The 12,637-nt window shown below is 34.7% G+C and overlaps 1 protein-coding gene across 1 annotated transcript in view; it reads left to right on the forward strand.

The window, feature by feature from the left end:
• Window positions 1–903: 903 nt before the first annotated feature.
• LOC115444852 overlaps window positions 904–12,637 on the forward strand; it is a 58,102-nt gene continuing 46,368 nt past the window's right edge. The window contains exons 1-7 of the mRNA XM_030170795.2: window positions 904–1,161; window positions 2,195–2,394; window positions 3,132–3,236; window positions 5,881–6,051; window positions 6,213–6,461; window positions 6,653–6,798; window positions 7,665–7,811. Coding sequence (XP_030026655.1) covers window positions 1,062–1,161; window positions 2,195–2,394; window positions 3,132–3,236; window positions 5,881–6,051; window positions 6,213–6,461; window positions 6,653–6,798; window positions 7,665–7,811 — 1,118 coding nt within the window. The 5' untranslated portion in view covers window positions 904–1,061. The remainder of the gene's footprint in view (window positions 1,162–2,194; window positions 2,395–3,131; window positions 3,237–5,880; window positions 6,052–6,212; window positions 6,462–6,652; window positions 6,799–7,664; window positions 7,812–12,637) is intronic.

The raw sequence follows: 12,637 nt of genomic DNA on the forward strand, positions 1-12,637 counted from the left end.
CATGGTGGCGCCAATACGGGTAAGGCGTACGATTGCAAAGATTTTCTATGTCATGAAGTACGTAGAACTCAATATACATCGATGATTTCACATAACTCGATTAACATGGCCTATGAGGTATTTATTACAGAAGACGATTGAGCTTTCAAAATTGTCGAAGCTAAGGTGGTGGAAGCATTTGCCAACTTACTAAAAATTAAATTAATGTAGAAATAAACTTCAAGAAGTTACTAAAAAAATAATTTACTCCTGATCTTTAATGATTGTAACGGCAAAAGTGAGCAAAAGACTATACATCGAACTAAATTATCAATCAATATCATACGACATACTACATTGAGCCGTCCAAACGCACATAGAAAGATAGATATAATATGTAGTACATATATATTGATGTATAATATAGACAATGCCATCCCCGATAACACGCACCACTTCTTACTCTAATCTCTTACTGTGTGGGTTGTGCTGTCTCCGTACGCATGCACTCAGTGCACTTATAACAACGATGAATAGGTAAATCACAAGAGACCGAAACGATCAATTTGAAAGATGCTCTAGTTAAATATGTTTTGTTTGAATACTTCGGAAGCACTCCCATGGTCCAGTGAGAGGACAATCTGACATGGCCGGAAAAGAGATCAGGCGCAGGGCCAGGGCAGGACTATACTAATATATCTTTTACGTTATAATACAAAAAGGAAACAAATTTTCGAGAACATGACTAGTGGGCCATGTCTACATCGTGGTCTTCAACGCTCAAAATTTTGCATTTGCATGCTCATTAGGAACTACGAGTCTCGTTAATAACATTACCTCAGAGTTATTATTCTGCGTAGTATTATAATACTTTTTAAATTGCCATTATTCTAAAGCCAGCATTACCATTACCTACAACTTGAAAAAACATAGGTACAGCAAAACCTCCTTTATATGTCTGACATTTTAATAAAAAGGAAAAATGACATTTTAAATATTATTGTTTACAGTTAGACATTAAAAATTATATATTAAAACGATATATTGTTTTCAATTTTGTCAGCTTTATAATATCTATCGATATGTTATCGGCAGCGAAAGTTCGTATTCATGGGATGCAAGATGAAAACTGGGTGATAAAGGACAAGATCAACCAATACCGCGGGCTCATAAAATTATATGGTATATACAGAACACTATTATTGTAATATATTTTTCATGTTGAATTTATGAATAAACAACAAACACAAATTTTAGTACAAAATACAGATACAAGTCTATATTTTTACTGTTAATAGACCTATCGCCTCATGGGTTTTAACCAAGAACTCTTGGTTTCAATTTCCATATAAAGCATTACTTTTACTCCTTACCTATTATGATATCTATAATATATCAACAACATAACATGATATCCTCGAATACCCAGAGGATGGTAATGTCAAGTAGGTGACTGGTCGTAAAAACTAAGCTAAACATTTTTACGATGTGCATGATAACATGTGCCCCTTCTACTCCACATTGTGTAGAATTTAGGCAGGTGTAAGAGATGTAACATTGTAGTTAAACAGAAGCCTACAATATATAGGTTTTACAAAAATAAATTAAAATAGTAATGTAACCGCTGTATAAAAAATAGCATGCGGTAAGCATAAAATGCTTACCACATGCTAGGCTTTGTTCATCGAGTTAGTAGAGATTTTAAAAGTTTTCTACAATTGTTCTTTTATATAATAGTTTTGTCCGCCCTATATTGGAATACGCTTCCATTGTCTTTAATCCGCAGTATAACAGCTATATTAATCAAGTTGAGCGTGTTCAAAATATATTTACTAAACATCTCAATTATCGCTTTAATATTTCTCCATCAGTTTCGCTAAATTTATTCAGTAAGTATATCATGTAATAAATTTTAAAAAATTACCTACTTATGGCATTATTGAAATCTGTCTCGTAGGTTAAGTATTCTCTGGCATGAGGTTATTTTGTCTTAATTATGTTATGTAATGTTACGGACGCTATTATTAATTATTATTATATCGATTTAAGTTCTTATTGATCATGTAATCTCAAAACGTTTAATAGTTAAGTGTTCCTACCAAATGACAATTTAAAGTTTTAAGTTAATAGTAAATTAATACAGTAGTAAAATAAAATGAAACAAATAACTACATAAACTTTCGTATTAAATAATAAATAAGAGCGAGGTTTTCAGAACGCGATCGCAAAATTCATGAGGGCGATTTGGCCAAACAAAAGAAGCGCTACTCGCGTGACATCCGACAGCTGCGAAAAGATATAACAACAAAACGGGACCAGCTAGGAGTGGCGGTGTATGGAGATAAGCAATTCCTCAGGAACGCCTTTCAGGAGCATAGGAGGCTGCAGCTCACATACATGAATAGTCAGGCTGGCGTTAGTATTATTTACAATTAATAAATTAGCAGTAGACCACCAGCTGCTATTGGAAAAATAATTGTTTTATGACCCCACTACATTGACCAACGTGTGAGCGTATATGGGTGCCAACACTGGGCTAATCTATGAACCCGGCGGGCATTAAATACCTCCTTACTCTTTGAAAGACCACCACCACCAACGTACGCGTACTTGTGGCTTGACGACCTTTGTTTTGCAATGGTGTTGCCATAAGTACCCATACTTTAAAAAATCTGAGCGTGTTTGTCGGCAATCTAACCGATTTGATATCTTGCTCGTAGCTTGCTTAGGATCGTATGTGTGATGGCACTGCGAATGGCATGTGATGGCAATTAGTAACAATAAATAAGTAATTATAATAATTTCAAGAGTTCTTTGTACCATGGCTTTTGTAAATAATTACGAAAATTTTCTATCTCCTGACATACCTAACTCTTTTATTAAATTAAATGTAATAAAACTCTTTTTGATAATCATTTCTTTGCCCTAATTATCCAATTATATATTAGTTTCATGTTTTTGATAACATAATATGAACAAACAGTAGGTACGAATAAATCTGTCTTACGGAGCCGACATCGAGCGGATTAAGTACCTACACGTTCTTTAAAACCACAAGTTAAAGTCCGTACGTCTATCGCCACTTTTAATTACTACTTAATCGAATATTGTAACTTTGTTATTAAAATTCAGTACGTGTTAATTTTTTCTAGAAAGTTCTAGAGAGTATACATCAAGAAAACTTTAACAAACGGAAGCAGCTGGACAGAATAAGATACACAAAACACAAAAAGATGGAGAAATTTCGATTAACACAGGTATGTTTAAGATATACATTGTACTGATATATCTACAATTTAGTCAGGAGTATGAGTAGTCTAGCTTAACCGTGACCATAATTTAAAGACAACCGCTCTAAGACCCTCTAACAAAAGGAGGGCGTATTAGTTCCAAGTATAAGGTAGGCAAAAGAGCAAATAAGAGCGTATGGGTTTGTTGCGCACCTAGCTCTTTCTTCTCGTATTGTTATAGGCCGTGGTGATTACTCAACAGATGCCTTTGATTTAAAAAAGTTCTCTTGAAATGGTCCGTTTAGCGATAATATATTTGTTAATAATTGCTTTTTATATAAATGAAATCTAAAATGAGTCTTGAATGTGCAATGTACTGCGAAATATCGCAGTCCAAATATGTTTGTTTATTTCGGACGACTGTGGTTAGCCAGTGAATAAATTAGTAGGGCCGGCTAATGCTCGCCCCGATATGCGAATCCCATAAATAAGTCTTCATAATAATTCATAAACTTGTACTTATGTATCAACACTTCCTGTAATATGTTTATGGTTATGTAGTGTCTTTTAACTAAATATTTGACTGTTAAATTCATTATAAAGCTTTTATAATGAATTTAACAGTCTACAGGTAGGTAATAATGCCTTTAAAAAAAAATATGTCCATATTTTTCCTATGTCATGGTCGTCAAGAGTCCTGCCCGACTTGCAGTTAGAGTCATGTGGGTCAAGAGTGCGCATTTTAACTTTGACGCTTCATAACATCGAAAACTATTTATAGAATAAAACAAAACCGTGTTAATCAGTAAGACTGTTTATTAGTCAACAATTTGGATATAAAAGTAGTATTAAAAATACCTTATATTTCAAGATATTATGAAAAACAAAGGACGATCCGAACACGCACACTTACCCCGTTATAGGGGTAAGTGTACGCAGCATCATGGGTAAGTGTACGCACTACTGTGTGAAAGTGTATGCAATAATAAAAAAGAGATTTTAACCTTTTATAGCTAGGCTTAAAAACATTGACAACATATTTTATTTATATGTACTTATGGTATGAAATTTCCGCTGGTTGAAGCTACACGTGTTGGTGAAAATGCAGTGGTGGCAGAACTGGTCACAATTATGTCTGTAGCTGAACATGATACAGAGGTGTCCGTGATGTTTTATTTTTCTTGTTAGCGTTGGATGATGTCATATAAGTCCAGTAGTCAACAACACATTTTGTACAGGTTGACTAAATGATATAGGAGCTTTTTCGATCTGCAAAGTCTTGTCCGGAAATACAAAGATTAAGGAATGTTGAAGGTGAAGTCGTTCCTGCACTTACCGAAACTTCTGATGTAGGTAATGTAGAAGAGGTGGATGCTATTATGTTTGTCAAAGGCTGTGCGCGTGATGGAGTTGCAGCTTCTTGGATAGGTCCCTGACCTGTTGTAGTTTGCTGTAGTTGTCTTCTACATTATGGGAGAAATCACCTTCCCAAAATGTAGAAGAGACACGATTATGACATAATTGTAAGTTACTGAAGCTGCCGCGAAATCTTCCTCCGAGAACATGTTCCTATCTTTTATTATACCCAGTCTCGTCCAACTAAATTTGATGGCGTGTTGTATCGATGCTTAATGTTATTTACTTCAGCATACTCGTTCTGTATAGTGAGACCGTAATGGAGATCGTCACTTTGTTTGATATATTTGTATATAGAATTCTCTTGATATTTGGTGAATGTCAAAGAAAATCGTGCCATGCTGGTAGCTGTCTTCCAAGCTTTTATACATTTTCGCAGAGTACTCTCCTTAAGTCCGACTAGATAGGCAGCTTTTCGTTTACTAGCGCCTTTTGTAATTAATAATTTGGCTGTTTCCAGCTGTTCATCTGTGATAAGGCATCTATCATGAGCTTTCCTCTGGTAATCTCGAGGCAATTTCAACGTGTATTTGGATTCTGAAACAAATAGCACTACATGTACCAAGCTATGCAAGCGGGGTAAGTGTGCGCATGCGCACACTTATACGACAAGCTTCTGCGCACACTTAACCCATACCATTGAAACAGCATATTACCAATATTGTTACTTATGGAGTCATTATAAAAACTCAAACACTGCCAATTATGAAACTAGATATTAACACTTAAAGCATCGGAATGTTTGCCGGCAAATATGACAGCTACATGGATTAAGCAGCACTCGATTCTAAACAACATATTTTCAAAAAGTTTACATGGCTAAAAAAGGTTACGTGTCAGATGTGATAAAATATCGTAAGAATTTTAGTAAAAATCTTCACTTACCTGTAAAAATAAAATGTTGCGCATGCGGTAGCTGTAATGCAAGCGCTACGCAAGACATCGCGCGGGGTACCGAAAAGGACGGATGCTGTCCCTTAGTTATAAATCATATTCGAGATATTTTAAATGCGCACACTTGCTCGCTACGCACACTTACCCTACATGACTCTACAATCAGTTATTTTGTCGGATCAATACTTTTACCTATTACATTTGCTAATCGTCTAAAAAACAATTCATTTAACGCCTCTTCAGGTTAACTTCAAATCAGATTTAAAAAATGTTAACAAATTCAACAACTAAATATCAATTTTATTCAACTGTCTGCTACTTCATTTTTTATTCTTTAAATTCAAGATCTACTGTATTATAGTTGGAGGCGGCAGAACTGCGCGATCGCCTTCTGTATGAGGTTGGCGGCAAATTACCCGCCGAGAAAAAGGAACAAGCCGTCGCCAACTACGTCCAGAAAGCTAATATCAAGAAAAACGCCGCGCTCGCCATCAAAGTGATGTACAAAAAAATACTTGATATTTTAAAAAAGGTTTGATGTTTTTTTTTGTCGTTGAAAATTTATATTTGCTTAGTTATCATTAAAAATTGTTAATTTATAGAGCCAATCAAAGGCGAATAGTGGAAATAATAATTATTGAATACTTCGCTAGTTATAATAAAGTTTCTTACAGTAGGTTTGTTATTTTCCAGGATTCATCATATTTCACAGTGGTACTAGAGGCTCTGAAGCTAGACTGTCGTGCTCAGGGTAAGTGTTTAATGGGCGCAACGGAGATGGGCCAGCTAGCTATGGAATACTTGGACGATAGGAAGTTTGAGTTCAGCAAACTAGAGAAAGAGATAAAAGTCAACATGAAAGAGAGGGAGAGAACGCTTAAGTTAGCGCGTCGTGAAGTGGCTTATCTGACAGATTCATTCCCTGATCTCATACGGAAAGAGGTAAGACCATAAGCTTGATTTTTTTTATTTTATTGTGTAGACAAACTAAGAGCCTGCTTGATGGAAAGTGATCACTGCCGTCCACGGGCCATGCAATGCCAGGGGCACAGCTACCCTGCTGCCTACCTTGAGATGAGCGTGCTTTTTAAAAAAGAAGCCTATTTAAATATCCACATATTCTTACGGCACAGGAGGCAACGAACCTCGACGATCTGTACGAGGATGAAGACGCCGTGAGTAAGCATTCGGTACACTGGGAGCTGGAAGAAGTTATGGGCATCTGCAAACGACTTCAAAAAGCAACACTCGTTTCCTCATTTGATAAGATTCTTTTAAGGTACGTAATTAAATATGTACCTGTATAAGTGTAGGCGCGTAGTTTAAAGAGCTGCGACAACGGGAAAAATATTCAATAGAGATTGCTTACTAATATAATTTCAACGCTCGTCAAAGCTTAGTCGCAGAAAATATTTATTTGCTCATATCGGCACCAAGGCTTGCATGGGGGCACTTTTGATTATGATCATAGTGTATTCGAATCTGAGGCATGTATCCAACTATTCGGCTTTTATCCTAATAAAAATTTATAATTTTAATTATTTAGCTCTTCAGTTTAAAAGATATTAACTGTTTGTAATTGATAATTGTTTGTAATTGATAATTTGTTTTGTAATTGATAGATTGCAGTGGTTTGTGTTTGCGACCTCATCATTATTTTACGTAAACTCGAACACAGTGAGTGTTTTAAACACGAATAAATTATTTTTACAAATAGATAGGTTGCTATAGATATACTCAGATGAGCTACTGGAGTTATAAAAATAATATTAAACCCATCGCGGCCTAAGTTCCGTCGAGTTGCATCCGAGACGTTGCATTGGAGCTCGTTTGATGAAGGCTAATTTATTTAAATTAGTTTTCGAGACTTGTTGGCCAAGTTTTATTTGGATTCACGACGTCTCAGGTAAAAGTTACTTACCAGTTCGGATTACTTGCATATCTTCATAATATTATTAAGTGCGATTCACTAACGTATTTTAATAATGCAAAGACAAAAATTTCTCTCCTTGTCAAGATTCTAGTATCTTATAAATGCATTCTTTAAGTCACAATAAGGACAAAGAATTATTTTTGATGTAACATACTTAACAAATTTTTATTTTATTATTTATGCTTTTTATACTTTTTTACGTTTATGCTTAGGCTAAAGGAGCAGAGATACCAAACGGAGCGTCTGATGATGCAGCTGACCCTGAACAGTGCCAAGCGTGATGCGCTGATTGAGGACCGGAAGCACGCCGTCATGATGCTGGACACGCTGAAGAACGTCGGGCAGGAGAAGACAGCGCAGTGAGTAAGCCTACTTCGTTTTTAGTATTCTGTATCTTAAAACGAACTCTTATAGGATCACTTTGTTGTTCGTCTGTCTGCCAAGACTCTTTTTCTCCAGAACGCGTACATGTAGCAAGTTAAAATGTATGTAAGTATGTACCTGCTTTAAGAACAAAAATGCTAAATCACTATTATAAATGTGTTATTTGCGGTTGGTGCATTATTCGTGTCTAGGGATCGGACGGCAAAGTTAAGTGTATCAAGTTTGAACTTATATGCTTGGATAGCTTACGTACAAGTTTATACGGAACCTTCGGCGCGCGAGTTCAACTTGTACTTGTCCGGTTTTTTTACAGATGAATGATATATTAGAATTTCTATTGTTACTTTCTCTTTCTGTCGATCCGTCATATTTGACTGTTCAAATCACTAAAACCTATTTCAAGCCAAAATATGTGAAAAGAGAACCGTGCTTTGGGTTAATTTTCTAGTATTGGCATTATTCGGCGTTTTCGACAACTCTACACTACTATTTTAGACTGTATTATTTTAATTTATTTATTTATTTGTTTATTCATACATACTAAAATTTAATTATTACATCAGTTCACGGCGGCCACTGCTCTAGGCTCCAGGCCCGTATCGCAGTAGAGCAAATAAGAATTAACTATACATACATTTTCACTACTCGACCAAATGTTTAATTATGGTTTTAATACTTTTACTTCTTTCCATTAAATGTTATAAACAACCTATTTCGCTAGTAAAAACCGCACACGGAAACACACATATACGGTTATTGTGTATACACTATACAAACATTATAACCTATACTTAATATTGATTTTTGCTAGAATAAATCTCAGACGGACAAAAAATATGGTTTCATAGGTAGATCCCTAAATGAATTAACACAGAAAATTGTATAATATATATAAATCAAAGGTAATTTTTGCTAAAATATCTTGTTGACATTCGTGCGTAATGAACGTTTGATCCAGACGGTGTAATTGTGGGTAAGCCTGTCGATCCCAACAGGCTTCTGTTAAGTATAAATACATAAACAATTCAATCAAATCAATAGTAAGAAATAGTTTGAGAATTTCCAACTTAAAATATTTTGTGGACATCTAAGAACGAACTCTAACATTACGTTAATGAGAAACGTGTTTAAAAAAAGTGAGGATTCCGGAAACTAATCTGAAATGTTTAAGATGTTAGCCAAACGTTGGCACTTTGAACAAGAAGGAATTTGGTTATTGAAGTGGCGGGAAAGAAAAAATATAAATGTTCATTAACCAAATTTATTTTGATAGTACCTAATTAAAAGTTAAAAAGCATGAGATTAATTGTATCTATTTGTTAAATCATTTTGTTATAAGAGCACAAAATACTAAAAAGGAATACGATCTTACACATGAGATAATGAAAGTACCTAAATAACATGATACATACTCATAACGTACTGTTAAAACTTTCCTCTCATATTTTTCGTAAAATCTTTTTTTTAACGATCGCCTCGAACCGTATAAGTATTCATCTCGCCCCAAAGGTTTGCTCACTGGCTTTGTTTTTTTAAGTCCACTGCAGAAAGATAAATCAAATGTATGGCTAATGATTATAAATGCTGTGACTTCGCAACTCCTATAGCCAGTAATTATAATCAGTGTTTGATTTTTGTCAAAGAATAAAATGAGCGCGCAAGTATGTGTATAATACACATATCATTTATGTAACCATTATGAGATTATTTGAGAGGAAGAAGAGATATATGAAGCGCTAGGATAGTTTCAAACTTAGCAAATAGCTACTAGACAAATTTAACAATACTAGTTAGTCCGTGGAATTAGCTTAGTCAAATGAATGTCTATTACAATATACTATTCAAATATTAACACGGACTTGTTATAATAATTCTGGTCCAGTTTATAGAGTCGATTTATGGTGTAAAAACTCTTCCAAATGTGTTTATCTAGTTTTATTTTAAATCCGCATTCAATTATTTGAAATCTGGCTCAGCTCAGAAAAAAAATCTTTAAAGATCAATATATAAAATGCGAGTGACTTTTTCAAAGATTTCTTAAAAGTTAACATGGTTCTCTTTAAAGGGAAACTTCAGATTTAAAGCATCTTTCGGCACCGTTGAAATTACCTATAACCTACTTATCGGTACTTATATTTACTTTGTTATGTTATAATATTATGAAGCAACATCTTATATGCAATGGTTTAAAAAACATAAATGAAAAGGAAGAATTAAAATCCGTAACCTATTTAATAAGGCTAATGGATAATTTTTAGTTTTTACAATATCTTTAAATAAATATATAAAATATTTTATTAGTAATGTAGGCGAACATATTTTTAATCATTATTATTACGCAAATTAATGGTTACTCACCAACGTCCATTTCGTACTAGAAGTAAAATTAAAAAAGCAAAGCATAATGTAACTAAAAAAACAGTTCGAGCTGGCAGGTAAGAAGAATAGTCTATACCTATATTTTAATAAAATTTAATACCCTACTGTTTAATTTGACACATTCACATCTTGTGTGCACGCTAACAATTTCTTATGAAATCAAAGTCATAACACATAATGGATTCACATTGTTTATTCTTTCTAAGTTTACCTTGTGAAATCCAAGTTGTCATAATTGAGCCTTTGGGAATGCGACGAGGCCCCGGTAATCCCATTTCTCTTGCATTTGATTCAATATTCATACGTTGTCTGGTGTCAAACAAAACTTTATGCATTTTTATTACGTTGTCCTTTTATAAATAAGCAAGAACGTGCCGCATAGCGTTGCAGGTGAATATTCTTTGATCTGTAAAATGATTTGCACCTTTATTTGCTTTACAGATTCATATGTGCCTTGCTGGTCACGTAGTGTGTGGGTACTCTACTTGGATTAATATTATCTCTTATGCTGTCTAGCAGCTTGCGTTTATTTGTACCTATGGAATTAATTGTTTGCACGGTCTTGACGGAGTTTACAACTGATTATCTAGAATATTCTAGCCGTTATTATCGCAAGTATGGCCTAATCCCTCTCAGTAATATGGGAGGCCTGTGCCCAGCAGTGGGACAGTACCTATATAATACAGAGCTGATATTATTTTATTTCTGTCATAAGTTACCCTGTTGTATGTCCTGTTAATAAGTACGCTAGTTAATGAGTAATAACTGTTCACACGAATGCGGTTTGTCCAGGTCGATATAGATGTGGCTTTATAAATTTTCCAACCAGCGTTTTTATGCGAGTAGGTAATAGATAACCGTGGATGTAACTGTACTCACCTATGTAATTCTGTACATTTAGAAACTACGTTTATTCGTAACTGCCAAGTGTGAATTACACTGCTATGAAGTACATTCTTATTCTATGATTCATAAAATATGGATCAGAGTAGGCTATTGTACGTCCCCGGTGAATCTCAAACTTAACTGAACTTTTTATGATTATAAAATGAAACGCGACTATCCAAACTGACCTCAACATTATTTTAATAAGATTGCTACTGGCTCTAGAGGTCGTGATGAGACTTCGATTCTAATCAAAATGACTTATCTCGGTAGGTGAGTAGGGCAGTACCTAATTAGGATTTATGGAACGCTGCACTGATTTCAAATTTTATTTTAAAATATGAAAAAGCGAGATAAACCAATGTTGCATATTTAAAATTTGTCTTGTGTTTATAGCTGATACAAGGCTTGACACTTCTGTCACTTTTTCGACCGCTGTCTACGATTTTAATGGAAATACAAGGTTTTTGAGGACAATAAAAAACACACATAGTATTGTAAGAATTATTTATATAAAGTAATCCATTTTTCTCAACCATGCAACCAGTTATAAAGACTTTGAAATAGTCAGAATTGTGTTATCCTTGGTGGTACATAGGAAATTGGACATGTGGTATACCTACGTAATTTTCGTGTGCTGGCTGCACGAGGTCGAATACTAAGACCCAACTGAATATAGCTGAGTAATTTCCAGTATAACACACCTGCAAATGTCATCTACATCTGAACTGAGCTAATAGACATCACTGGTCAGTGATTTCCGATAAGTACATATTCCGGGTGTGAATGCGCCGTACCTTCGAGTGGACCGAGCCGATATACACAACACTCAGCTCGGTATTACTAGACTGCAGCCATTGGTATCGTGTGAGTCTGAACTGAACTCTGAATGAATAATTGATTCGACTAGCGAAGGATAAACATGTGTCGTCATTCGGAAATCGACGTTTTATTTAGATGCAGCTCCACCTACCATCGGCTTCTGTGGAGTCTGTTTCATGTATAAAAAATATCTAACCTAATATGGACACTATACTCAATAAAAGAGCATAAAGAAAGGAAAACTGAAAACTGAAAACTTACTAATACCATTTACAACTTGGCACTTTTTTGATAGGTATTTCAATGACTGCTTAAACAGTACCTATATTTTGTAACAGTTAGCGAAGTCTGGTTGTCGGAGTTGGATTACTCGGCATCATAGTTTGCAACTCGTTATTGTTCTTGGGTACAAATTTTAATTAGTTACATACCACTTAGAGTTTTAATAATGTTCATTCAAAGCTGCATATTTTGATTTCCTTGTCGCATTGAGGCTATAGTCACGTTGTCTGTATTAATCTATAGCATACCTAATTAATATGTAATTAAGCTGGAGTTCTGTGAATAGGCTAACCATGTCACGAGAATTCTATACACGTGGGTGAAATACAATTTGTACGCCAATTCACGTATAGGTTTGATATTAATTATACTAAATTATTATCGAATTACAATTACATGTCACTTGCTCGCGCAGGCATGTCCGTTGTTCCAC

This window comes from Manduca sexta, chromosome 27 (genome assembly GCF_014839805.1).
Source record: "Manduca sexta isolate Smith_Timp_Sample1 chromosome 27, JHU_Msex_v1.0, whole genome shotgun sequence".
NCBI classification, from domain to species: Eukaryota; Metazoa; Arthropoda; class Insecta; order Lepidoptera; family Sphingidae; genus Manduca; species Manduca sexta.